A 25913-nucleotide genomic window follows, 5' to 3' on the forward strand; every position below is an offset into this window, starting at 1 on the left:
GGACTGCAACATAAGACCCTGTTGTCTCCTGACACTGAGCTGCTGGAATACTTCATGGGTGTATTATTAAAAAGAAAACACGCTTTAATGCTAAGTAAATGGAATATATTGGATTGGTGGCAGACGAAAGTACTGATACGACGACATTTAGAATGTAATGAAGGACGTGTATGTATTGATTGTATTGTATTTCCTGTATATATTTTATGAATAAACTGTAATGTTAAAATAAGAACGTTTGATGGTTTTTTTTGTAGAAATGTTTCCGACACCATGTGATCACCGAAAAATCCAGCAATGAATACAGGAAAAACTTCCTCACAGGTGAGAATGTGGAACTCGGTACTGTGTGGGTACGGACAAATCCCACTTTAGGGGACGAACGCGAGGGAGACTGGATTAAATTACAGAGCGGATTAGATGTGGAAGAAGACTCATAAAGAGAATAAACAATGACAAAGAGCAATTTCCACGCTTCACACTTTCTGCAATCCTCTGCATCACACAGTGCACACGTATGACTGACGAATACGCCTGCGTATAGTCCTAGGTACTTCTGGGAGTAGTAGTCCCCGTTTGTTCCAGTATTCACTGGGGTAACGTTCTATATCGGACTACAAGTCCCAGGGCACGGTGCGGCCCGAGCATACAGCTGCCGGGAAAGTTTCGGGCTGTGAGACTCCGGGGGCCGATGCTGAGTGTTTGAAGGAGTGCGGTCACCCACACACAGTCTAAACGGCCCGTCAGCTGTTCCGCTCCGCTCTCGGCTCGCTCCGGAGTCAGTCCAGCCTTAGCTGCAACATGATCGTGGCGCCGGCTGCCGAGAGGAACAAGGAGCCCATCCTGAATGTGATCAGACAGCAGCTGCAGCCCGAAGTCCCCGCACTCGCTCTGGAACTGGCGTCGGGCTCCGGCCAGCACACCGTGCACTTCGCCCAGGCGCTGCCCAACGTGCTGTGGCAGCCCTCTGAAGTGGAGCCGAGATCTCTGGAAAGGTGGGCAGGAAGCAACAGATGTCTCTTGCTCTGCTTTACTCTTGTCATTTTCTAAGCAGCGTGGCGGAGGTGAGGTCGGAAAGATAAAGGCGGGTGATGCTGAAAATGTACAATGAGAGCTTAATGTACCCAACTCTTATTTCAGATTCGCAGTAGCTGCGCATTGTTTCCCGCTTCGCCATCACTGAGGTTGACCAGAGCATCTGTTCTCGTGACCTCTCCTACCTCAGACTTTACTTCCACTCACTCAGTTCTCCCATACCTGGCCTCACTCAGCACCCCCCCCCCCCCACCCACCACACACACACACACACACACACACACACACACACACACACACACACACACTCTCTCTCGCTCAATTACTGGTTCGATTCCCTCCCCCACCCTCTCCATCCCAAATTTGTTCCCATCCGAGTTCAGCCCTGATGCCCACTCCAGTTACTGGAAGTCACTCAACACATCGCTCCACCATCCCATCCCTGGCCCTACTTTGTTCCCCAGTCCCCCTCCAGCCTGAGCCCGAGTCCCTTGCTATGCCACTGTTCAGTCCAACGGTCAGTAGTTTGGCCATCATAGCTATTCCGTTTTAAATCACTACCCTTCACAGACCGAGAAACCTTGCTGGCTCACTCGTCTGAACTAAAGATCGACGCATCCCTCCCTTCAGCATTTTGGCAGCTTTTATTTTGAAACAACAGTGTTTAAAGTTTCAAAGAGCATTCGTTACCAATGTATGTTTACAGTATACAACCCTGAGGTTTGCCTTCCCGTGGACAAACACATAGAACCCGTTTAAAGAAACCCCACTCAACAAAGACCGTCAAACGCTCAACGCGCGAAAAAAAAGAACGAATCGCGCAAACAACAAAAAGCGAGCAAATAACACGGAAGACGTTAAACGTCGAACCGCAGAGTCGCTGAACGGGAGTCCAAATCCACGAGCAGCCGAGCCGGTCCAGAAGTCGAGAAGCCGGTGGCCACAAGCCACAGCTACTTAGTCAGTCAGTTCAGCGACGGGTCGATGGCTGCAGGCCACAGCCGCAGAGCCAGTTCCGCGCCTCGATTAAATCGCGCAAATAAGTTTTAAAAAAAGAGTAAACCAAAACACTTGGAACATGAACTGCAGAGTTCCCGAAGTGAGCCACAGCCTCGGAGCGCGTTCAGCGCTGAGGACATTGGACATTAAACATCAAACCACAGCCACGAGCCACCGAGGAGTTAAACCTTCAGATACAAGTTCGTAAACTGCTTCCATCCTGTTTAGAATTAGAGTTTCTCATACAGCGGTATTGTAGATTAAATCTAAGGAACGCGATCTGCAGATGCAAATAGTATTTTATAAAGTGATGTCGATGATCGGAATCTAAGAATGGCTGAAGTAGTTGCAGCAAAAAGGGAATTGGAGGCTGCAAGTGCTGTACCAAGCGGAGGAGTCGGATTGTATAACGACACGGGTAGGGGGTGGCTCGCCCTGGTGTGTTGAACTCAGCAGATGTCCAGTTTGTAGAGGAAGGAAAAGGACATCCTGTCCCTGTGACTTTGCTCTAGGGGGGTTTTTTGGGGCAGAATTGCCAGTTAGTGGTGCAGGAAAGGATCTGACCTACATGTGATGGATATCATGGCTGAATAACCCGCTAAACTTGGCTTAAAGAAGGACTTCAAAGAGCTGTCAGCACCTAAGAAGCAAAATCACAGATGCAGGGGAATTTTCCTGATTGAGCCATTCCCAAACCACACAATCCCCTCAGCCCTGGTCTCTTACCCAGTACTGTTTGCCAGCAGTCACTCTATCGCTATGCAATCCAGTGGTCTGAAGTTTAAATTAACCCGTTTCACTAGTTACAGTCCTCAACTTGAAAAACAACCTCTTTATTTTTACTGTTTTCTATTTATCAGCCTTCCTCAGGTACCTATCCACCTTGATCCTCTTCAGTATCCACCATCCCACCTTTCCCCCTTGTTCATTCCATCCAGCCTTGTTAATCCTTTTCATCCACTTACCACTCCTTTAATGTTTATACCTTTTCATAGATGCGGCCTGACCTGTTGAGTCTTTCCAACATTATGTGTAGGGTCATGGTTTGGTTACCGTCATGAAAGAAACATAAGGCAGAGATAATTTGCCTTTACTTAAACAGAACATATACCCACCACTACTCAGCAAAGGCCCTTGATCCCTAGGCTGCGAGTGGGTAAGTAGATTGGAGGTTTTCCACCACTATTTCTAGATTTGAAAACAATAGAGACAGGTTATTTGTTTTGATCTAGTCTGATATTGTATGAGGAGCATTTGAGGCTCTGGGCCTTTACTCACAGGAATTTAGAAGAATGGGCGGGAGAAACTGATCGAATGTTGAAAGGCCTGGTTAGAGTGGATGTGGAGAGGATATTTCCTATAGTCGGGGAGTCTCGGACCTTCAAGAGAGACAAACATACTCGTTAGACACAATTTCCTTCTGTAAATCCATGTTGATGCTGCCAAATCCTGTAATTACTTTCAATGTATTCATTTACTTTCAATTGTAGCATTTTGCCTTCTGTTGCTATCAGACTGACTAATCTGTTTATTTTCCCTTCTCCTTACATTGCCTCCTTTACAATCTAAATGGACGTTCTAAAATCTCTTCCCAAAAGGACCCTTAACCACAAGATTATGAATTAATTCTTTCCTATTGCACAATATTCAGTCTAAAGTAACCCATGCCCTAGCTGGTTCCTCAGCTCACTTAGCTAGCAAACCATGGATGTACCCTTCGCATTATTACTACAAAGTTGATATTCCTATTCTAGGAACACACATAAAAGTTGCTGGTGAACGTGGCAGGCCAGGCAACATCTCCAGGAAGAGGTACAGTCGCCGTTTCGGGCAGAGACCCTTCGTCAGGACTAACTGAAAGAAGAGTGAGTAAGAGATTTGAAAGTGGGAGGGGGAGGCGGAGATCGGAAATGATAGGAGAAGACAGGAGGGGGAGGAATGGAGCCAAGAGCTGGACAGGTGATTGGCAAAGAGGATATGAGAGGATCATGGGACAGGAGGCCCAGGGAGAAAGAAAAGGGGGAGGGGGAAGCCCAGAGGATGTGCAAGGAGTATAGTGAGAGGGACAGAGGGAGAAAAAGAATATATATATATATATATAATAAATAAATAACGGATGGGGTACGAGGAGGAGGTGGGGCATTAATGGAAATTAGAGAAGTCAATGTTCATGCCATCAGGTTGGAGGCTACCCAGACGAAATATAAGGTGTTGTTCCTCCAACCTGAGAGTGGCTTCATCTTTACAGTAGAGGAGGCCGTGGATAGACATATCAGAATGGGAATGGGACGTGGAATTAAAATGTCTGGCAGACAGAGCGTAGGTGTTCAGCGAAATGGAACATTCCTATTCTATGTTAGATTAAAAACTCTGATGACTAATTTTCTGGTTTTACGTCCAGTCCATCCACTTTCTCACATTCACCTTTTTCAAAATGATAGGAGGCAAGTTATTGGGTTCTGGATTTTTATTGGTTTCTGTTGCACTTATTTCTCTAATACTTTTTCTTAAACTAATGCGAATTTCATTGTGCCCTGTTTTTTTCCTTAGAATTGTTGTTCTGCAGTATATCCAGCAAAATTTTAATGTCTTTGAGTAGACAAACAATATTTGTTTCATTTCTTTATTCTGCTATGTAATGGCCTCTATATATACTATTCCTGTAACTCTGTCTTAATCCTTTATATATATCCTTTATATGTTTTCCATCAGGTTGCTCCAACCTGATGGCATGAACATTGACTTCTCAAACTTCCGCTAATGCCCCACCTCCCCCTCGTACCCCATCCATTGTTTATTTATATACACACATTCTTTTTCTTTTTCTCCTTTTTCTCCCTCTGTCCCTCTCACTATACCCCTTGCCCATCCTCCGGGTTCCCCCCCCTTGTCTTTCTCCCCAGGCCTCCTGTCCCATGATCCTCTCACATCTTCTTTGCCAATCACCTGTCCAGCTCTTGGCTCCATCCCTCCCCCTCCTGTCTTCTCCTATCATTTTGGATCTCCCCCTCCCCCTCCCCCTCCCACTTTCAAATCTCTTACTAGCTGTTCTTTCAGTTAGTCCTGACGAAGGGTCTCGGCCCAAAACGTCAACTGTACCGCTTCCTAGAGATGCTGCCTGGCCTGCTGCGTTCACCAGCAACTTGAATAGGTTAGGACTTTTTTCCTTGGAACGTAGAAGATTGAAGAGAGATTTGATAGAGGTGTACAAAATTATGAAGTTTATAGATAGGGTTAATACAAGTAGACTTTTTTTTCCACTGAGCAAAACAAACAAAATGCTGGTGGAACTCAGCAGGCCAGGCAGCATCCATGGAACAGAGTGCAGTTGACGTTTCGGGCCGAAACCCTTCATCAGGACTGGGGGGAAAAAAGGTGTGATCAAAGTAAGAAAGTTGAGGGAGGAGAGGGAGAGGCTCCAGATGATTGGTGAAACTGAGAGGGAGGAGGGATGAAGTAAAGAGCTGGGAAGTTGATTGGTGAAAGAGATACAGGGCTGGAGAAGAGGGAATCTGATAGGAGAGGTCAGAAGGCCATGGAAGAAAGAAATAGGGGAGGAGCACTAGAGGGAGGTGATAGACAGATAAGGAGAAAAGGTGAGAAAGGGAACTGAGAATAGTGGAAGTGAATGAGAAGTGGGTGGGGGTGCAGGTTTCACCGGAAGTTCAAGAAATCGATGTTCATGCCATCAGGTTGGAGGCTACCCAGACGGAATATAAGGTGTCTTTCTAACACCCTTAATTTTCATTCTACTTGTATCTAGACTCAGGATAATGGATTGGGGCTGAACAGTATGAAGATGTCCTGCTCCTCGAGCACTGTTCTAGATTTCCTCTTAGGCCCCCATTGTCATTAATTTCATGGAAAGTATGTGTATAAAGTACTTAAGTGCCAGAGCTCAGTAGAAAATGGATTGACTACTGCATGGTATCTTTTTCTAAGTGGGCCAAAGGCCCGGTTTCAATGCAGTATAACTGTGAATCTAAATATGTATGTCTTTTGTAATATTGTGTCATGTCATGAAATTATTTTGTTTGACTTAATCTCTGTCAGAGGAATGTAAGATAAAGATGATATTAATTTCAGGGAGTAATAATTCATAATTTTCAAATTATTTCACAAAACATGCATTTTTGTTGATCTCTTAAGATTAAGACAGTTTTCACATTATATGGTACTTGTACTCAGTTTCATTCAGGCACATATTTTGTATGATATTGGTCTGACAATAGTGCTCCAAAATCATTTTATTCTCCTTAGTCTCTTCATTCACTTCTGCGTTCATATCAAAATTCACTTAATTAAGAACTCTTGTCAGTGGATTAATCTTGTTTAACATATGAGCTTTTTCATGTGTACAATCAAGAAAGGCTTTGAAGAAACTTTTGAAGAAAGTGATCAATCATAAGTTTTAAAAACAAAAATAGGCTATTGACTAATGTATAAATCGATTTGTGCAACATTCTGTTTAATTTTATTCCAAAAAATCTGTTATACTTTAAGCATTGCAGTGAGTTTTGCGCTTACAGATATTAATTGTTGAGTATAAATGAAGTTTTTGTGCCGAAGTAGATTACTCAGATCAGAATCAGGTTTAGTGTCACGGTCACATGTCGTGAAATTAGGAATGGTCATTTGTAGAAGATTAAATTGTATGTTTTATCTACTATGACCTATTCATTTCAAATTTAACAGCCAAATCATTTTTCAAAGGAAATAAGAGAAACATCAAAGATGTGTGAATGATTACCATCTATGTGGAGAAGTATACTTAGATAAAGCTTTTATATTTAAGTTTGAAGCTGGTTTGCTTTTCTAAATATTATTGAAAATCAATTTTAGAAACTCTGATGTCTGAGTTTTATATGCATCGATGTCATTAAAGTGTGATTACAAAAGATTCAAAACAATGCTCACAAGAGCAAGTACTCAAATCCTAAATTGTAGATGCCAGATTTAACAGTGCCAGCAAGAGGGTAGGTGAATAATATTAACTGCATCATACAGATGATGGATTTGGAGAAAACATTTTAATGTTGCAAAGGATTGTATGGTTACTGTGCCAGAGACCAGGATTATGATAAGCGGGTCAAGATAATGGCCTATTGATACCTCTTTAACAAGGAATGTAAAGAATCCTTTAAGGGGGCATTGAGCATTTTGTACTGGTAATCTATCCAGTGTCAACCATCATCATCAAAACACCAGGAGGGACAAACCATTTTTATTTTATGATGTTTACAGCAAGACAAAAACATGTTGAAAGTAATGTGATACATATGGTACATACTTATATTGTATACAATCTGTGTAATCTTTCCTAAAGCGTTTAAAGAAAATAAAATTACTAATGTATTGTTACTTGTGCTCTAATCTAGAGTTTATGGGATGGTTGTTTTTTTACTCTTTTTAATCATCTGGATGTGGAACTAATAACAAATGAGAAGAAATTATATGGTTTTTATTTATTCAATTTATGTATTTTGTTGGCTTGGGTATGTTAGCTTTTACCACTTAGCATTATTAGCATTGTTAACTTGAGTGCCACAAATAATCACTGTCATCTAAATGTGTTAAACATCAACTATGTCTCATACCTTGAAGTGTGAGATAGATAGGTAGATATATATATAGAAAGAGAGATTTTTTTCAACCAGCAAACATTTGATGTATTACTAAATTTGCATAACATGCTTAAGGTAAAGATGAATTTGTGAATTCCTAAACTGAATTAGCATTGAATTGCCTTCAGTAGTATCATACTGACAGTGAGGGTAACAGAAAATGCTGGAAACATTCATCAGATGCTGCTGATTGTTTCCAGCACTTGATTTTTTTATTTTTATTGTCAATTAGCATGGTGTCTTACAAAAAGACTTAATGTGAAGTATCATAGATGGAGATGTGAGGGCATACAGGAACGAAATGTACCAGGTAGTTGCAACAACCTTGCAATCATTTAAGACCAAAGACCTACTAGAGACACAGCAGCATAGAAAACCTGCAGCACCATACAGGCCCTTCGGCCCACAAAGCTGTGCTGAACATGTCCTTATCTTAGAAATTACCTAGGGTTACCAATAGCCCTCTATTTTTCAGAGCTCCATGTACCTGTCCAGGGGTCTCTAGGAAGACCCTATCATATCAGCCTCCACCACCATCGCCAGCAGCCCATTCCACACTCTCACCACTCTCTGCGTAAAAAAAACTTACCTCTGACATCTCCTCTGTACCTGCTTCCAAGCCCCTTAAAACTGTGTCCTCTTGTGGCAGCCATTTCAGCCCTGGGAAAAAGCCTCTGACTATCCACACGATCAATGCCTCTCATCATCTTATACACCTCTATCAGGTCACATCTCATCCTCAGTCGCTCCAAGGAAAAAAGGCCGAGTTCATTCAACCTATTCTCATAAGGCATGCTCCCCAATCCAGGCAACATCCTTGTAAATCTCTGATTGTGGACTAAAGAAAGAAGAGGACAACGGAACACAAAGCAATGCTCTAGAGGAGCAGAAGTGGAGAGAGTGAGCAATTTCAAGTTCCTGGGTGTCAAGATCTCTGAGGATCTAACCTGGTACCAGCATATGGATGCAGCTATAAGAAGGCTAGACAGCGGCTATATTTCATTAGGAGTTTGAGGAGATTTAGTCTGTTGCCTAGAACACTTGAGAGCTTCTACAGATATACAATGGAGAGCATTCTGACAGGCTTTATTACTGTGCGCTATGGAGGGGGCATGGAGCTATTGCACAGGACCAAAAGAAGCTACAGAAAGTTGAAAAATTAGTCAGCTCTCTCTTAGGTACTAGCCTTCATAGTATCCAAGGCATCTTCAAGGAGCAGTGCTTCAGAAGGGTGACGTCCATTTTTCAGGACCCCAACACCCAGGGCATGCCCTCTTTTCATTGTTACCATCAGGTAGGAGGTACAGAAGCCTGAAGGCACACACTCAGCAATTTAGGAACAGCTTCTTCCTCTCTGCCATTCGGTTCCTAAAAGGCCATTGAATCCGTGAACACTACCTCACTTTTTTTTATTTCTGTTTTTGCACTCTTTTTTAATGTAATTATTTAATATACATATATATACTTACTGTAATTGATTTATTCATTTTTCTGTATTATCATGTATTATATTGTATTGCTGACTGTGTTAACAAATTTCACAAAATATGCCCATGTTATTGAACCTGATTCTGACTTTTTTTTTAGCATTTCTGCGTACATTGCAGCAACTCGGGTGGAGAATGTCAAGCAGCCACTTAATATTGACTGCTCACAAAGCTGGGAGACCTGGGGAGGACTGCAGCCAAACACCTTTGATCTTATTTTAAATATCAACATGATTCATATCACAGAAATAAAGTGCACCAAGGTGAGGTTTCAATCCATTTGTATAGATTCATCCTGTTTGAATTATAGCAGACATTTCTGTCAGAATCAAAAAGTTGAAGTGGAAATACCAAAATGATTTTCTTTTGAACAACAGATTACTTCTTCTTCTTCTTCATGTGCCTTGTGCGTTACACGCTTGGGCGATCATGGCTGTCCACATCGAACAATCCCTTGCAGCATCAATGATATCTCACACACTTAGATCTGTTAGTTCTTTCACAGTGTCCATATATTTTTCTTCTTTGCCTTCCTCTACCACGTTTCCCAGGCATACGGCCTTGTAATGTAAGGCATTCTATTTCTCCCTTTCTGGTGACACGGCCCAGGAATTTAAGTTTCTTCTCATTTAATGTTCTTATTAAAGATCTTTTTGTATGGGCACGTTGGAGTACTGTCTCATTAGTTACCCTATCTCTATATGATATTTTCAGCATTCTTCTAAGAAACCATATTTCTGCTGCTTCTAAGTTTCTTTGGAGTTCTGGTGTTATAGTCCATGTTTTGGCAGCTTACAGCAAGATTGACCAGATGTAACATTTTAGTATCCTAAGCCTTGTTGTTATAGAAATGTGTCTGTTGGTAAAAATGGGTTTCATTTTTTGAAGTTGGTTTTGGCAATGGCAATTCTTCTTTTTATTTCTACTTAAATTCTAGCATCTTGTGATATAAAACTATCGAGGTAATTAAAGCTGGTCTCTTGTTCAAACTCTTAGTTACCGATGTACAATTGGCAGTTGGGAGTATCCTGCTGTTTTGATATTACCATACTTTTTGTTTTTTTACAGTTGATGGTTAGACCAAAATCTGCACTAGGTTGTACTACTTTGTCTAGGAGGATTTGTAGGTCTTCTGCAGCACTTGCTAATAGGGTGGTATTGTCTGCAGATCTTATATTGTTGATGTTAACACCTCTAATTTTTATCCATCTAGGTCTTCTATTTCTCTGAGAATCATTTGACTATAGATGTTAAATAATTCTGGTGAGGCAACACATCCCTGTCTAACTCCTCTCTGAATTTTAGTCCAACAGTTATATTATCATCAATTTTTACCGCCACCATTTGATTCCAATATAAATTTTGAAGCAGTTGTTGGTTCCTTCCGTCTATGTTTAGTTTAACGAGAATTTGAAATAATTTTTCATGTTGCACTTTGTCAAATGCTTTACTGAAATCAATCAAACATAATAAGACATCATTTTGATATTCAATTGCCCTTTCCAAGATTGTCAAGCCGAGGAGTGGTAGTGGGGACAAACTCTCACTACCTAAAAGTGCTCCTCATGGCATGCGCCTCAAATAGCCTCTGACAACCAAGTCCAACTCCTGGCCTTCTCGTGTGGCTTAGCCTCTAAGCCCGGCAGAACTATTTCTACTGACAGGAGAAGGGATGAAGGCGGGTCCTGGCGCCTTAAAACCAGTGCTTTGGGTAGATGGAGCTCGTCAGCCTGGGACAGCAGTCCATCTAAGAGAGGGAAACTCTGATTTCAAACCTCCACTGTCTTGCAGCCATACCCACTGATGGGAAAGGCTTAGGGAATAAACCCTGAGGACAGATCCAGAACTGGAGTCCCTAAGGCAGTCCGACGTTGCCTTCAACCTCATTCTGGCAACTCCTGCGGCGACAGTGGTGCCAAGCTATATTGGCCCTTGCTCTTCCCTTGGACAACATTGGTGTCGTGGAGAGGGGAGACTTGCAGCATGGGCAACTGCCAGTCTTCCATACAACCTTGCCCAAGCCTGCGCCCTGGAGAGGACACTCCAGCGTCGCCTCACCGCGACGGCACAACACAGAAAGCCCTTTCTGAAAGCATTGGTAGTATGAAAATTGCGTTCCTAGTTCCTCTATCCTCAATAGACCCATATTGCAGTTTAGAAGTTTCTGGCCTTGTTTTTAATTGGAATCAGAACAATTCTCAACAAAATCTTTATTATGTGGCTCATAAGACTGATTGTCCTATAATTTTCGCAGTCAATAGTTCCAGGAATTTTTGGCAGAGTTATAAATACTGATTTCAAGAGATCGTCAGGCAATACTCATATATGCCTTGAAACAGTTCAAAAAGAATATCTATGCCCAGATCTTCTAGGGCTTGTATCATTTCTACTGAAATTTGATCAAGTCCAGTGGCTTTACCATGTTTCATGCTTTTCATTGCTTTAGTTATTTCTTCTTTGGTAATAGGTGGGCCAGAATTAGGGTGTTTAATATCTCGGGGTTCCCCTCTATTATCTTCAAAAAGCTGCTCTATATTCTGAATCCACCTCTCACATACTTTATCTGGATCTGTTGGTATGGATCCATCTGCTGATCTTATGCATCCTGTGGAGAAGGTTTTCTTAATTCCAGTAATTTCCTTAATTTTCTTGTGCATTTCTTTGCTGTTGTTAATATGGCCTTCTACTTCATTGCATTTTTGATTCAGCCATTCTTCCTTTGCAATATTGCACAATTGTCTGGTCTGTCTGTCTAGCTCTCTGTATTGCACTTCATTATTCTTCACTAACCTTCTTTGTTCCATCAGATCTAGAATTTCTTGGGTTATCCACCCCTTGTTGGTGTGTTGGACTTCTTGTACTGGGATTATCTCCTCTGCTGATTGCGGTATAGCATATTTAAATCTGTCCCAAATAGCTGTTGTTTTGTTTTCATTGAGGTGTTCTTCTACAGCTGTTTTGAATTGTTGCTTAAGTACGCTATCATTTTTAAGTTCTCCCAACATATACTTCTCTCTCTTTTTTCCACATTTCAGTTTCTTTAATTTTGTTTTGATGGTAGCTATTACTGGATGGTGATCTGATCCACAGTCTGCTCCTGGGTAGGCTTTAGAATTTGTGATATTATTTCTAAAGCATTCATTGATGGTAATGAAATCTATTATATTTCTTGTTCTATCTCCAGGGCTAATCCAAGTACACAATCTACGTGGATGATTTTTATACCAAGTATTGGTGATCACTTGGTTGTTTCTGACACACCAGCCAGTAAATCTTCCTCCATTTTCATTTTTCTCCCCTAATCCAAAAGGTCCTATGATGTTATCAACCCTTTCCTGTCCAACTTTGGAGTTAACAGATTATAGTAGATGGAAATCAACTTCAGTAATCTACTTCCACAATTTAATTATTTGCCAGTTAAAGTTTTAACTTTAATTGAAATATTTTATTATTCATACTTCTGATGTATCATTAGGCAAATATATATTATAGTATTTAGTTTCAATATGTCAATTTAGGGATTTATTAAATGATAAATTTCTTTTTTAAACTAGTTATTGAATTGATCTCCTATCTAATTTGGCAGCATCATCCACCATGTGATTTATCTACAAAAGTAAAAGTTTTTAATCGGCTCACCAGCTTTACCATATTACAGCATTTCATGCATCCTCACACAGAGCGAGATCAGTCATTACATAGGAATTCAAAGAGAATTGGGGAGGGATCAAAGTCATGGTCAAAGAGATGAGTTCTGAAAAGTTTTTGGAAGTTGAAGGCAGATAGCTCGCAATCTGAAATTTTTCACTTGAATCATACAAAAGCCTACAGCTACGTAACCTGCAGCAATTGGCAACAGGAGGAAATACTTACATGTTAATTGGAAGTGTGGAGAATGCAAGTTGGGGCAAGATGATGCTGGAAGAATGGCTTCAAAGAGTTGCCAAGTTGATGTGCTCAAACTACCTGCAAAAATAGACTGTATGTAAGGTTTTGATTTCACAGATGTTTGATGATTAACTTCCTTGATTCAAATGACCTTTGCAAGACAAAGGAACTGGGATCACCTGCAATAAAATGGCTGATTGGTGGAAAGACAGCGGAGATTTTGTTAAAGATTTTGGAAGTGCATTAATTTCTGTTCCATTCCACTACTAGGCTGTGAGTTATTTAATCAAAAATGCTTGACACATTTGTATCTGACTCAGTCATGGCAAGGTCCCTCATGGTAGGCAGGTTTGGAACTGAGACCATATGGAACCCAGGGTGATCCCACGGATACAAAATTGGATCAGTGGAAGGAGATGGTTACAAAATTGGTTTGCAGAAGGAGTCAGAGAGTGGTACTGAGGGTTGTTTTTCAGACTGGAGCAGGGTTTGATGCTGGATCCCCTGTTGTTTATAATATATAATGATTTGGAAGACCACATGATTATTAAATGTGTGAATGACATCAGAATATTTGGTATGATGGAGAGTTAAGAGAGTTGTCTAAAGTTACACTTGATCTAAGTCAACTGGGAAAGTGAGCAAAGCAATGGCAAATGGAATTTAACTCGGACAAGAGCAATGTGATGCATTTTGGGAAGTTCAGCCAGGGCAGGGCTTGCACAGTTAACAACAGAGACCAGTGAAGAGCTGGGAGAATCTAATTCCCTGAAAATGGCGACAACAGCTGGACAAAGTGCTAAAGAAGGAATACAGCATATTTCCTTTCATCAGACAGGGCACTGGGTTAAAAAAAATAGGTTACAGCTATAGGAGACTTTGGTGAGATAACATTAGGAATATTGTGTGTAACTCTGGTTGCCATACTATAGAAAGGTTGTGCTGAAGCCAGAGAGGAAGCAAGAAGAGACTCATAGGATATTGCTGGGACTAGAGGGCTTCAGTTATAAGACCATTGCAGAAAGAAGAGAAACTGGTTCTGCGGGACTGTTTTCTCTGGTGCGAAGGAGGCTGTGGTGTGGAACTTGAAGATTTTTTTAAAATCATGAGGGGCATAGATAGTTGCAGTCTTTTTCTCAGGGTAGGGAGTTTAAAAATGGAGGTTAAGGGAGCGAACAGAGAGATTTAAAGGGGACCCAAGAGGCAGGTTTTTCACATAAAGGATGGTGGGTGTGTAGAATGAGTTTCCAGAGTGGTAGAGGTGGATGCATTTACAGCATTAGACACTGGAACATGTTCACGGATAGGATAGGTTTAGGGGATGTGGGCAAATGAGAATACTTCAAGAAAGCAGCTTGGTTAGCATGGATGAGATGGGCTGAAAGGCCTGTTTCTGTGCTGTATAATTCAATGGCACTGTGTCAGTACCCTGCCAGTTGCAGTTTTAATTATCTATATTTATTGTATTTTACAGGTTAATATCTGAGGGGAAAAATCCTCAGCCGTTTTTTTTTATTCTTCCAAATACCATTTTGTTTGCAAGCACATGCTTTCTCTCCCTTTTGCCCCTCACTGTGAGACAGCAGATCCTTTAGTGTTGTTTTTTTACTTGCTCTTTGTGAACTATACAAATCTCCATCTTATCCATCTGATACTCCACTTTGCTTACCTGAGGAGGACCATCTTCTCTGACAGCCTAGCTATGAATGTAAATGGAAGTTACCAAGCAATTCTGTTTGTGTAAGTTTGAGGTAATTTGGAAAGACATTTGAGAAAGCAATCACCTGCCTAGGAACTTGCCTTCTTATAAAACTATTACTGTTTGCAATATTTTTATTCCTGCAGGGTCTCTTCAAAGGAGCTGGCCAATTACTAAAACCAAATGCCTTACTGATCACTTATGGGGTAAGTAAGCCATGAGATTGGATTCTTTGACAATTTATACAGCTTCCCAATGTACCTTCTAGTATTATTGTCAAGTTAGCAGTACAGAAAACAAATTAGGTTTTATAATGATTCCGGGTCTTTTTATTGCAGAGAATTGATAAACTGCACAATATTCTAAATGGGAAAAATGTTTGCATTATAAACACAGAGTCTTGGTTTATATCCTGTGGCAAGCTGAAGCAAATCTGAGTCAAGGAATTGATGCATAATGATACCAAAGTGCATCTGTGAAACCACTCAGAACCCTGAGATGTCGAGAGCAATTTTCATGTTGTGTTTATGTCAACGGTGCTAATCTGTATTTAGAAAGCAACTTTAACATAGCCAGCCTTCCCAAGGAGTATTATGAAACGAAAGGTTATAGATGATCAAAGGTTTTATGGAGGAGATGGGCTGTAAGAAGCGTGTTACAAGTGGGAAGAGGGAAAGAGGCGGAGAGGTATAAGGAGAGAAATTTGGAAGAAGATTGGAGTTAGGGTGACAAAAAGAAGTATAGGCATTTAAAAGTGATGTGAATTTTTAATACTAATTTTTGTTCATTTTAATAACAGCTATATCCTTTAACCTTTTGCAATTAGTTAGGCTTAGTAGAATTTGAGTATTAGTAAATAGAGTTGATTTGTTCTGGCTATTGCCATACATTAAACTTATAAATTGGAAGTAATTTTCAGAAATAGGTGGAAAAATTCAACTGGAGAGACCCTAAAATGCATTGCCAGGATTATTTAACTTGGGAGTGTTTGGTAGTTTCAATCTTTACTCAGAGTAGAAAGTTTATCATCTTTAGCTTGAAATTCTTAATTATAGGAGGCTTGAGTTCATGGATAGAATCAGTAATGCCAAAAAATTTGTTTTAAGATGGACAATGTGTTGATTCACATAAATGTATATTTCTCAGGCAACTAGAAAGAATAATTTACATTCCAGGGGAGTACCAGTTCCACAGCACCGCGTTTGTTCGTGTACAACAATGAGTAAAATCTGCTTTTCACTTCTGTCTGTCTCAGTCATTTTTTTTTATAATCATATCAGTAACCAGGCTAGTTGTCTCTATGACAACCAAAGATGACCCACCTCACAGAAGAGCACCAGCTGCTCAAGCCGACGTTTTTGTCATAGTCTGTGAAATGACCTCTATCACTGAAAATAAAATAATGTGTTTGTGCTGTGGCCTTGTGACCATTGATTAAACCAATTTTGTCAGCCGTTTAAAATGCCAGCCGTTTAGTGGGTCTTTGGAAGTTCAGTTGGCATCCCACACAAATGTAGATTTAACACTACATCATTGTTGAAGTAGGTTAAGTGATCGGGAACTGCATTCTCATATAGCAATAATTGTTTGACATTGATCCTTCTTTGTCTCCAGCTCTGGTTTGCAGAGCTGTGGAACTGGTCTTTACATCATGCTCGGTCAAACATTCTTGGAGTACTTGTAAAAATGTCAAGTAGGTTTAGTCTGAACCTGCCAAATTTTATTCTACTGTGTGCAGCTGAAATTCCAGCTTTTAACAAAGTTAAACCAACGTGGGTAGGAGTGAAGTGCCTGATTTTCACAGGGTTTTACACTGTTGGAGTTCAACCCTTGGTGGGATGTTCTCACAAGCGAGGCCTAGCCTAAATGTAAAACTTTGAAAACAAGGAATGTAACACAGTGAGCACGAATTTCATTTGCATTTGGAGGGGCAATTCTGCAGCATTTGACTATGTCACTCCCACCTCTAGTGTGTGTATAGCTATCAGTATGCACAATGTTGAGTTAGTGGTGTCATGAAACAGTAGTTCGATGCCAATGCTGAAAAATTAGGCCAGGTCTATCCTGCTACTGCACTGTATGAACTATGTACAGGAAACCTTGTTGTGGCCGCATGAAGAAGTGCCCCACTATTTAAACTGCAGTCCTTAATTTTCTGAAGTTCTTCAGCAGTCATGGTGTTAAGTGGAACTGGGGTGAGTTAGTTTTTAGTGGGAGCAAGATAGTGGGGTGTATCCTTCTGTCCAGGTAGAGGGAACTTCAGTGTAATTAGAAGGGATGGAAAACTTACCAGTTGAGGCAGATGGTGGAGAAGATCTCTAAATAACAGTGCTCGGACAGCTCCATTCATATGTGCAACTGACCAGAACAGGATAGTTAGAGGCTAGGGTTCTTCTAAGGAAATGGTCACCTGATAGCAGCAATGTCATGCCTCAACCTCACAGTGAAGGTTAATGTGAAGTAAAGAGCCCTTTATTTCCTTGATTTTGAAAAGGGTGACAAGTACAAGATATTATATTTGAATGCACACAGTATACAAAATAAGGTAGATGATCTTGTAGTGCAAGTTAAGAGATTGTGGGTGTCACAGTCATGGCTGAAAGACGATTGTGGTTGGGAGCTTAATCTTCAAGAATACACAACCTGATGAAAGGACAGACAGATAGGCAGAGGAGGAATGGATCTGCTGGTAAAAAAGTGAAATCAAATTTTTACAGAGGTGACATAGGATTGAAAGATGTGGAACCCTTGTGGGTAGAATTAAGAAACTGCAAGGGTAAGAAGATTCTGATGGGAATTATTTACAGACCTCTGAACAGGAGCCAGGATGTGTTCTACAAATTACAGTGGGAGATAGAAAAAACAAGACAAAAAGGCAATATTACTTTAACCATGGGGGATTTCATTATGCAGATAAATTGGGAAAATCAAGTTGTTGCTGGATCCCAAGGAGAAAGTTAGTGGAAAGCCTCTGAGATGGCTTTTTAGAGCAGCTTTTTGTTGAGCCCACTCGAGGATCAGCAATTCTGGATTGGTTCACAAACAGGAGAAAATCTACAGATGCTGTAAATCTAAGGTAACACATACGAAATTCTGGAGGAACTCAGCAGGCTAGGCAGCATCTATGGAATCAGTCGACATTTCAGGCTGAGACCCTTTATCAGGACTGAGAAAAAAATGAGAAGTCAAAGTAAAAAGTGGGGGGCAGGAGAGGAAGAACTACAAGGTGGTAGCTGATAGGTGAAACCGGGAGAAGGGGAGGGGGGTGAAGTTATTTAGTGACAAAAATAAAGGGCTGGAGGAGGGGCAGTCTGATAGGAGAGGGTTGAAGAAAGGAAAGGAGGAGGAGCACCGGGGTGGTGCGGGGTGGGGGGGGGGGTGATGGTAGATAAGGAGATAGAGGAGAGGAATGGGGTATGATGAAGGGGGAGCAGTAGAGGAGTCCATGGACTGACATGTCAGAATGAGAATGGGAAGTAGAATTGAAATGGCTGGCTACTGGAAAATCCCACTTTTTCTGGGGACAGCGTGTAGGTGCACAGCGAGGTGGTCTCCCATTCTACATTGGGTCTCACTGATATACAGGAGGCTGCACCGGGAGCACTGGATACAGTAGATGACCCCCAACAGACTCACAGGCGAAGTGTTGCCTCACTTGGAAGGACTGTTTGAGGCACTGAATGGTTGTGAGAGAGGAGGTGTAGGGGGAGGTGTAGCTGTTGTTCCGCTTGCAAGGAAAAGTGCCAGGAGGGAGGTCAGTGGATAGGGACAAATGGACAAGGGAGTCGTGTAGGGAGCATTCCCTACGGGAAGTGGGGGGGGGGGTGATGGAAAGATGTTCTTGGTGGTAGGATCCTGTTGAAGATGGCACAATTTACAGTGAATTACGTGCTGGACAAGGAGACTAATGGGTGGTAGGTGAGGACAAGAGGAACCCTATCCTTGGTATTGTGGCGGGAGGATGGGGTGAGAGCAAACATACACTAAATGGAAGAGATGCAGGTGAGGGCAACATTGATGGTGAGGGACGGAAAGCCATCTTCGCCAGTTTCTTCAGATACATAAAGTGTAATAGAGAGACAAAAGCAGATATCGGACTGCTGGAAAGGGAGTAATTTGGGACAACAAAATGGTGGATGAACTTTTTAAAGTATTTTGCATCGGTCTTCACTGTGGTGGAAGACACGATGTTAGTACCTCCAGTTGAACCCTGTCTTGTGTGTTTCCCCCAAGCCATCATTCTGTGTTTTTGTATTGCCATGTGCTCTTGTTTGTTTTCATGCCCCGGGTGCTCCTGTCCCCGCCCCTGCTCTACTCTGGCCCCTGTATCACTGATTACTCCGCCTCTCACCTGTTTCCCATGATTTCCTGTATTGCTGCCACCTGTGTCTCTGTGTTCCACCTATCATCTGCCCCTCTGTTGCGTATTTTAGTCCTGTGTTTTCACCTGTTTTGCCAGATTATGCCAGTGAGTTTTCCTGAGCCTTTCCAGCATCCATAAATGAACTCTGTCTGTCTGGGTATTGCCCCTGCCTGTTTATCTTGATTGTTCTGGTTTTTAACCCTGTCTATATCCTGATTCTGATTTTTGGATTTCTCTGGATTTTTTGATCTCCGCCTGAACTTTGACGCTGACTTTGTTGCCCCTCTGGATTTGTTACTCAGTAAATATCACAGTGTGCACAGTACTTCGTCTGCGATTGGGTCGCTGCTCCAGCACCTTGACACACTAGCGGTATGGTGGAAGTTTCAGGTGTCAGTGGTCATGAAGTGTGTGAGGTTAACATAACTGGAGAGGTTCTAAGGAAACTGAAAGGTCTGAAGGAAAGTCATCTGGACCTGATAGTGTACACCCCAGGGTTCTGAAAGAGGTGACTGAAGAGATCATGGAGGCATTAGTAATGATCTTTCAGGAATCATAAGATTCTGAAATGGTTCCAGAAGACTGGAAAATTGCAAATATCACTCCACTCCTCAAGAAGGTAGAGAGGCAGAAGAAAGGAAATTATAGGCTAGTTAGTCTGACTTCAGTGGTAGGAAAGATGTTGGAGTCGGTTACTGAGGATGAGGATGCAGGGTACTTGGAGGCACATGATAAAATAGGCTGTAGTCAGCATGGTTTTCTTAAGGAAAAATCTTTCCTGACAAATCTGTTGGAATTCTTTGAAGAAATAACAAGGAGAATTGGTTGATGTGTATATGGATTTTTAGAAGGCCTTTGACGAGGTGCCACACATGAGGCTGCTTAACAACCTGTGAGCCCATGGTATTACAGGAAAGATTCTACCATGAATAAAGCAGTGGCTAATTGGCAGCAGGGAAAGAGTAGGAATAAAGGGAGCCGTTTCTAGTTAGCTGCCTATGATTAGTGGTGTTCCACAGGGGACCGATTCTTTTTACATAATATATCAATGATCTGGATTCATTCTTGTGACCTTAGACGATGATCTACCATATTACTCTCTGCATTTGGTAGGGTTGGAAGTTTCTCTGCTGAAAGAGAAGCAAATTCATCTCCCTTCATGAAGGGAGCAGCAAGCAGTGTTGCTTGGAGGAAAGGCTTATTGACACCACTTAAAGGATCTTTCTGGACATACCAGAATATCTCATCTTATTGTGTTCTGTGCAATATTGTATTTATACAATGCAGTCCTCTCCCATGGCACTCCAGTAGGAGGAGGAGGATGACTGAAACTTAAGGAACAACAAAAGATCTTCTCTGAAGATATGGTAAGGTACAATTAATCACTTCTCAGTTCAGTTAAGGAAGCAGTTTCTTCTCAACGCACCAGTTCACATCTGCATGCAACCAAGCCTGGGAATAGCTTGTCCCAAGTTTCACATGTGCTGAAATCAGCAGCTCTAGCAAAAGGGAGAAGCTAACCAATTAATGTTCATCTGCATAACCATTACTACACCTCAACATCTAGGGACCACTGTTCTTAAAGAGTTTGACAGTATAGTTACAGGGATAATATTTCCCCTGGCTGGAGTGTCTAGAAATAAGGGTCACAATTTCAAAATAAGGGCTTGGTGACTCTGGACTGAGATGAGAGGAAATTTCTTTGTCCACAGTGAATTTTACACAAATTGGGCTGAATTGTTCCAAGGCAGAGATTGATAGATTTTTGGATATTAAGGCAATCAAAGAATAGAGGTAGAGGATTGGTCCAGAGTTGTGGCATGAAGGTACAAGATCACTCATGATCTCATTGAGCGGTAGAGAAGGCACCAGGGTGTGAAGAGCCTACTTTGCTTTATGTTTCTTCTGCTATGGAATCCAGAGTTGTTTCAGAAAGTGAAGGTGGGGCTATTACCGATGGTCTGCCTTGGCTTCTTCTAAGCTGTGGAATAACATCCAGTGGTAGTTAAAGATGTAGTGATGGTTTTCTCGATGTAGTGATGTCCAGCTACTCTTCTCCCCGCTGCCCTCCATGAATGAGATTGTTTATCCAATAAACAGCAAGGAGGTTTTGATGTGTGAGCATGAATTTCCCAGAGTGACCTGCATGAAATCAGTCACTGATGACACAGAGATCATGATTCTGACATCCTCCATGATCTCACTTTAGCCCCCTGTGTTTCTAGTTAATTGTGCCAAACAACTTGCTTTTACAGGAAAAGATTAGGTATTTATCACAGGTTGTCCATTTAGGTTGAAGATATTCAATGTCTTTGTACTGGTTTACACAGAGTAAAAGAAGCTGCATAATTATAAAGTAGTGAATACACTGGGGGTTTGAAATTAACACTGCACAACAGTAGATTTGGTTCTTTATTATAATTTTTTGAACTAAGAGGGCCTTTTCAGGGAATGATGGTGATCATTTGTGCCTGTATTAATAACCTGGAACAATAAAGTTGGCATTATGAAAACATTGTGAACATTGCTATGGAACGGCATTTATTTCTTTCCTATTTTTGCATTATTCCAACTCTTCCTGTGGTTTGGCCTGTGTAATATTGTTCTGGAAGATTACAAATTTGACTCAACTAATTGGTAATTTGGACTTTGAAGCCCTCTTCACTGTGGCTGAGTAGGTTGCTGGAGGGGATGTTTTGATTAATATGGATAGTCACTGATTTAATTTGACATTACTCTTTCCTGCAGCCCTATGCGATCAATGGCTTGATTACTCCACAGAGCAACATAGATTTTGATTTGAGTTTAAGGCAGAGGTAATTTATGATTGCAATTTATTTTCATTTATAAAGTTTCTTGCTTTAAAAAAAAGTTAATAATATAGTTTGCAACATTTCAATTTAAATGCTTTTTTTTTTCTTTTAAAAGAAATCCATCCTGGGGTTTAAAAGATTTGAGCATATTACAGAAGCTTGCTGAAGAAAATGGGATGACATTCAAACAGATGGTATGAATTATTTGTGGTCTATATAATCGAACTACAAAATTATGCATGTATGATAGATATCAACTAAATATTTCTGGACAAATTCTCCTGTGCTTTTGCATTTAACAGTGTATGTATTATTTGCATCTGCTTACGTTAAACGCAGTTCAGTAATACATCTAACTTTTTGTCTATCTGTTTTTCTACATTTCTTCCTCCTCTGAGTCTCCATCCTGTTTTATTCTGCTCCACTGTTCAGCTCAACATGGTAACATAGTGGTTAGCGCGGCGTTTTACAGTGCAAGCAGCCTGCCACTGCCTGTAAGGAGTTTGTACATTCTCCGCATGGAGTGTGTGGATTTTCTGCAGGTGTTTGGGTTGCCTCCCACAGTCCAAAGGGACCCAAAGGGATTGCTGGGTCGTGTGGCTCGAAGGACCAGATGGGCCTATTCTGCACTGTCTCTCACTAAAAAAAAATTTAAAAACAGTAATATCTCATGCCTCTCTCTGTCTTCCCCTCTTCCTGTACCACTTTACCCCTCTATCTTTCCACCCCTCGTTTGTGAAGCTCCCACAAGTGAAAACATCTCATCTATCCTATCAAGCTGTAGCTGATTTTGTGATGATGGTGCTTAAAAAACCAGCAGGAGTCACTTGGCATGCTAATAGTAGTCTAATTTATTTTTAGGTTGATATGCCAGCTAACAACAAATGCCTGATTTTTCAGAAAAGGTCAAGTGTATAGCAGAGTCATCTCTTCTGCAATTCCATGCAACATCACAGAGGAGCAGAACATTTAGCTCTAATTCTTGTAATAATTCATTAATAAAGCAAAATTGTTGCTAAACCTCTATTAATTAGTTACTTTTGTAATTAAACCAAAGGGTTGACTTTCAAGAAAATGTATATATTTCCTGGACAACTTTTGTTTTAATGGCCCTGTAGGCATTTTCCTAAGCATTGAAATATGCTGACCCAGAAGAATTAATTTTCTATGAAAAGATTTATTGTGTTGGAGAAGTACACAGCTTTTCTTACCCTCTCATGTCTTTTCGGTTTCTTCTTGGGTGGCTGTGCGTCGCAATTTGTTTTTTTGGGATTTTCACTGATTGAGCAAAGTATGAGGTGGTGAAGATCACCTCCTCTCTTATTCAAGGTGAGATATTAGTGCCTTGATGCCACTGCATTTCGTAGTGCAAGCAAAAATGCTGTCTCCCAAACGTTGTTCTGCATAAGTAACTTTTTAGAAGAGGAATTGCTGTCATTGCAAACATAATCTAGTTACTATTGGCTTGGAGTAGACTGTGTTTTGACTATGATCTTGTACTACATGTAGTTTGCACTTGATGAGATTGTAACTAAATGAACTCAGAGGTGTGCATATTGATGTAAAGCAAACTATCTTTAATTTATTTGAGTGATTTTTTAAATGTGACTATATTAACAGTGTGTGTAAGGCAAAATCACAATTGAATATTAAGAATATTAAGAATATTAAGATGGTTCATAAATGGTAAAAAAAAAGTGTGTAAACACAAACCTAATGAACCATGTACAGGCTTGGAAAACTTTCTTGCTAAAGATGGTGTTTGTGTTTTTGGCTGCACACATTTTAACAGTGGGTTCAAATTTATGTAAAGTAATTCTACAGACTGAGTCATTTGATGTCAATTTGCTTATTACCTCATTCAACACAAACTGATTGTGTCAATCAGCAGAGATTAGGGACAATTTTTCCTATTCCTGTGAAATCACGCTGATTCATTGACGTAAAATGATTTGAGGTGGAGATTTGGGTGAAGTACAGTGTTGGGAGAGAGTGAATGGAGTTTTGCAATATGTCAGGCTGTTTTGGAGATGTAAAGGGTATTTTATCCTGATACTGGAATGGAAAATTTCCTCTTTGTTATTATAATGACCCAAACTTTCTCAAACAAGGAACAGTGATCATAGTTAACCCCACATCAGTTGCTGAAAGACACGTCTTTATAGATTAGTGAAAGCCAGTTTATAGTTAAGTATTTTGAAGAATTCTAGCAGGCAGCAAACGAGGAGGTAATATGCTCTATTTTTTATAACATTGTAAACAATTTCTTGAGCAAAATAAAGATTAAAAAATTCAGAACTAATGCAAGCTTAAATTTAAAACATCATTAAAAATAAAGTTGACATGTGGAATTTTGAAATAATTTGTTCTATGGAAATTAAGTATGTTTCTCAAAGCTAGATGGACAATACTATTTGTGTTTAGTTTGCAATTCAAACACTCAGGCTTCTTCAATGGATTTTACAGTAAAATTTCAGTATTTAATAATAGTTCAGTTCAATTCTTTATTTTTACATCAATTTCCTTGATGCTGATTACAGCAGTGCATTATGTGGAGAGGGAAGTTATCAGAAACAGCAACTTCAGCACTTCCACAGTTAATGAGGCATGGGTCTGCCCCAGCTGTTGCTGTCAAATTCCCTTTATCTTAATGTTGAAAATACTAGCATATTGTTGTCATACATTCTGGGATATCATGTCTAAACTTCATGTACATTTTAAAAATAAAGGTTTTATACACCTCTCCTGTTTACCTCCATGTGGATTTTTAATCAATTTAGTGTTATCGCATGGATCTAAAGTTGATGTAAAAGGAACATGTCCAACTTCACTCTAGGAATCAGGGAGGAGTCACATTTGTTGCAAGATTGTAATTTCTGTGGTTATGAGCTGTACTTCAAATATGCCACAATCTGTAGCAGCTAAGTGTTCTTAAACACTTCATTCAATATATTTTGTTTCTCCTTCTTCTGAGAAGTATATACATTGCTGAATGGATGTCTTGAAGAGTGGAGTATGGTAGCATAATGGTTACATTACTGGACAGAGGATTGGAATGCTAGCTAGGAAATATGAGTCTTGGTTCCCATCATAGTAGTTAGTAAATTTAAATTAGAGTATCAGATCAACCTATGGAACTACTGGATTGTCAAAGAAGTCCATTTCACTAATGATTTTTAGAGAAGATATTTTACCACCCTTGGAGTCATATACAGCACAGAAACAGGCCCTTTGGCCCAGTGATTCTGCTCCAGCCTTTCAAGAATCTGCTAATATTAATCATAACATTAATTCCCACCCTCCCCTGGCTCAACCAATCCTACACACTAGGACATAATTAACCTACCCCATGTCTTGAAAACCAGAGCACCCAGATGAAACATGGTCTTCGGAAGAACCTACGAGCTCCAGACAAACAACACAGGATTAAACCTGAACTGTAGGAACTATGAGGCAGCCACGGCACCATTGTGCTGCCCAGTCTGCCTTAACTTTAACTCCAGAATGGTCATCCTGGTAGATTCTGAATAGTCCTCTGAAATAGCCCGATGAGCCACTTACTTTTTGAGGCAAAATTACAAATAGCAATATATTGCTGGTTTTACCAGTAATGCTTTACATTCAGTGAATCAAAATCTTTAGAGAGACTGCAGTAATATAATTACTGCCTTCTAGCTGGTTGTGAGTAATCCTTTGATGCTATATAAAGCGCAGGAAATTATTCCCAGTTGGTTACAAATTTATAGCCAATATCAATAAAGTAAATTACCCGATCATTTTTGCATATCTGTTGGCATATTTTCTGCATTAGTTGTAAAGTGCTCTGGGATGCTCTGAGGTAGGTAAAAACATTGTACAAGAGTAGTTCTTTCATTTTTCTTTATCATCAAACACCACTGTAACCACAAATGTCAAGGTATGTGCAGAGACCCACATTTAGTCCATCGCTCACTGTGCCTGTGCGCTACACAAAATTTTCCCCAAGCTATTAAGCTGCCACTCCAG

General features: G+C 40.6%; 1 protein-coding gene across 1 annotated transcript; it reads left to right on the top strand.

The window, feature by feature from the left end:
- Positions 1 to 640: 640 nt before the first annotated feature.
- mettl26 (methyltransferase like 26) lies at positions 641 to 24645 on the top strand. The gene is made up of 6 exons (XM_063058829.1): positions 641 to 995; positions 9246 to 9408; positions 14879 to 14938; positions 21844 to 21911; positions 22024 to 22102; positions 22770 to 24645. The coding sequence occupies exons 1-6, from the start codon at positions 802 to 804 to the stop codon at positions 22824 to 22826; spliced, it is 621 nt and encodes a 206-aa protein (XP_062914899.1). The 5' UTR covers positions 641 to 801; the 3' UTR covers positions 22827 to 24645.
- The last annotated feature ends 1268 nt before the right edge of the window (positions 24646 to 25913 follow it).

Source organism: Mobula hypostoma, chromosome 9 (assembly GCF_963921235.1).
Source record: "Mobula hypostoma chromosome 9, sMobHyp1.1, whole genome shotgun sequence".
Lineage (NCBI taxonomy): Eukaryota > Metazoa > Chordata > Chondrichthyes > Myliobatiformes > Myliobatidae > Mobula > Mobula hypostoma.

Excerpts from the sequence above, each read along its gene's own strand:
- mettl26 (XM_063058829.1), top strand. The coding sequence starts at position 802 with ATGATCGTGGCGCCGGCTGCCGAGAGGAACAAGGAGCCCATCCTGAAT. Across the intron at positions 14,939-21,843 it reads CCTTACTGATCACTTATGGG|CCCTATGCGATCAATGGCTT; the intron begins GTAAGTAAGCCA and ends TCTTTCCTGCAG. Across the intron at positions 22,103-22,769 it reads GGATGACATTCAAACAGATG|GTTGATATGCCAGCTAACAA; the intron begins GTATGAATTATT and ends ATTTATTTTTAG.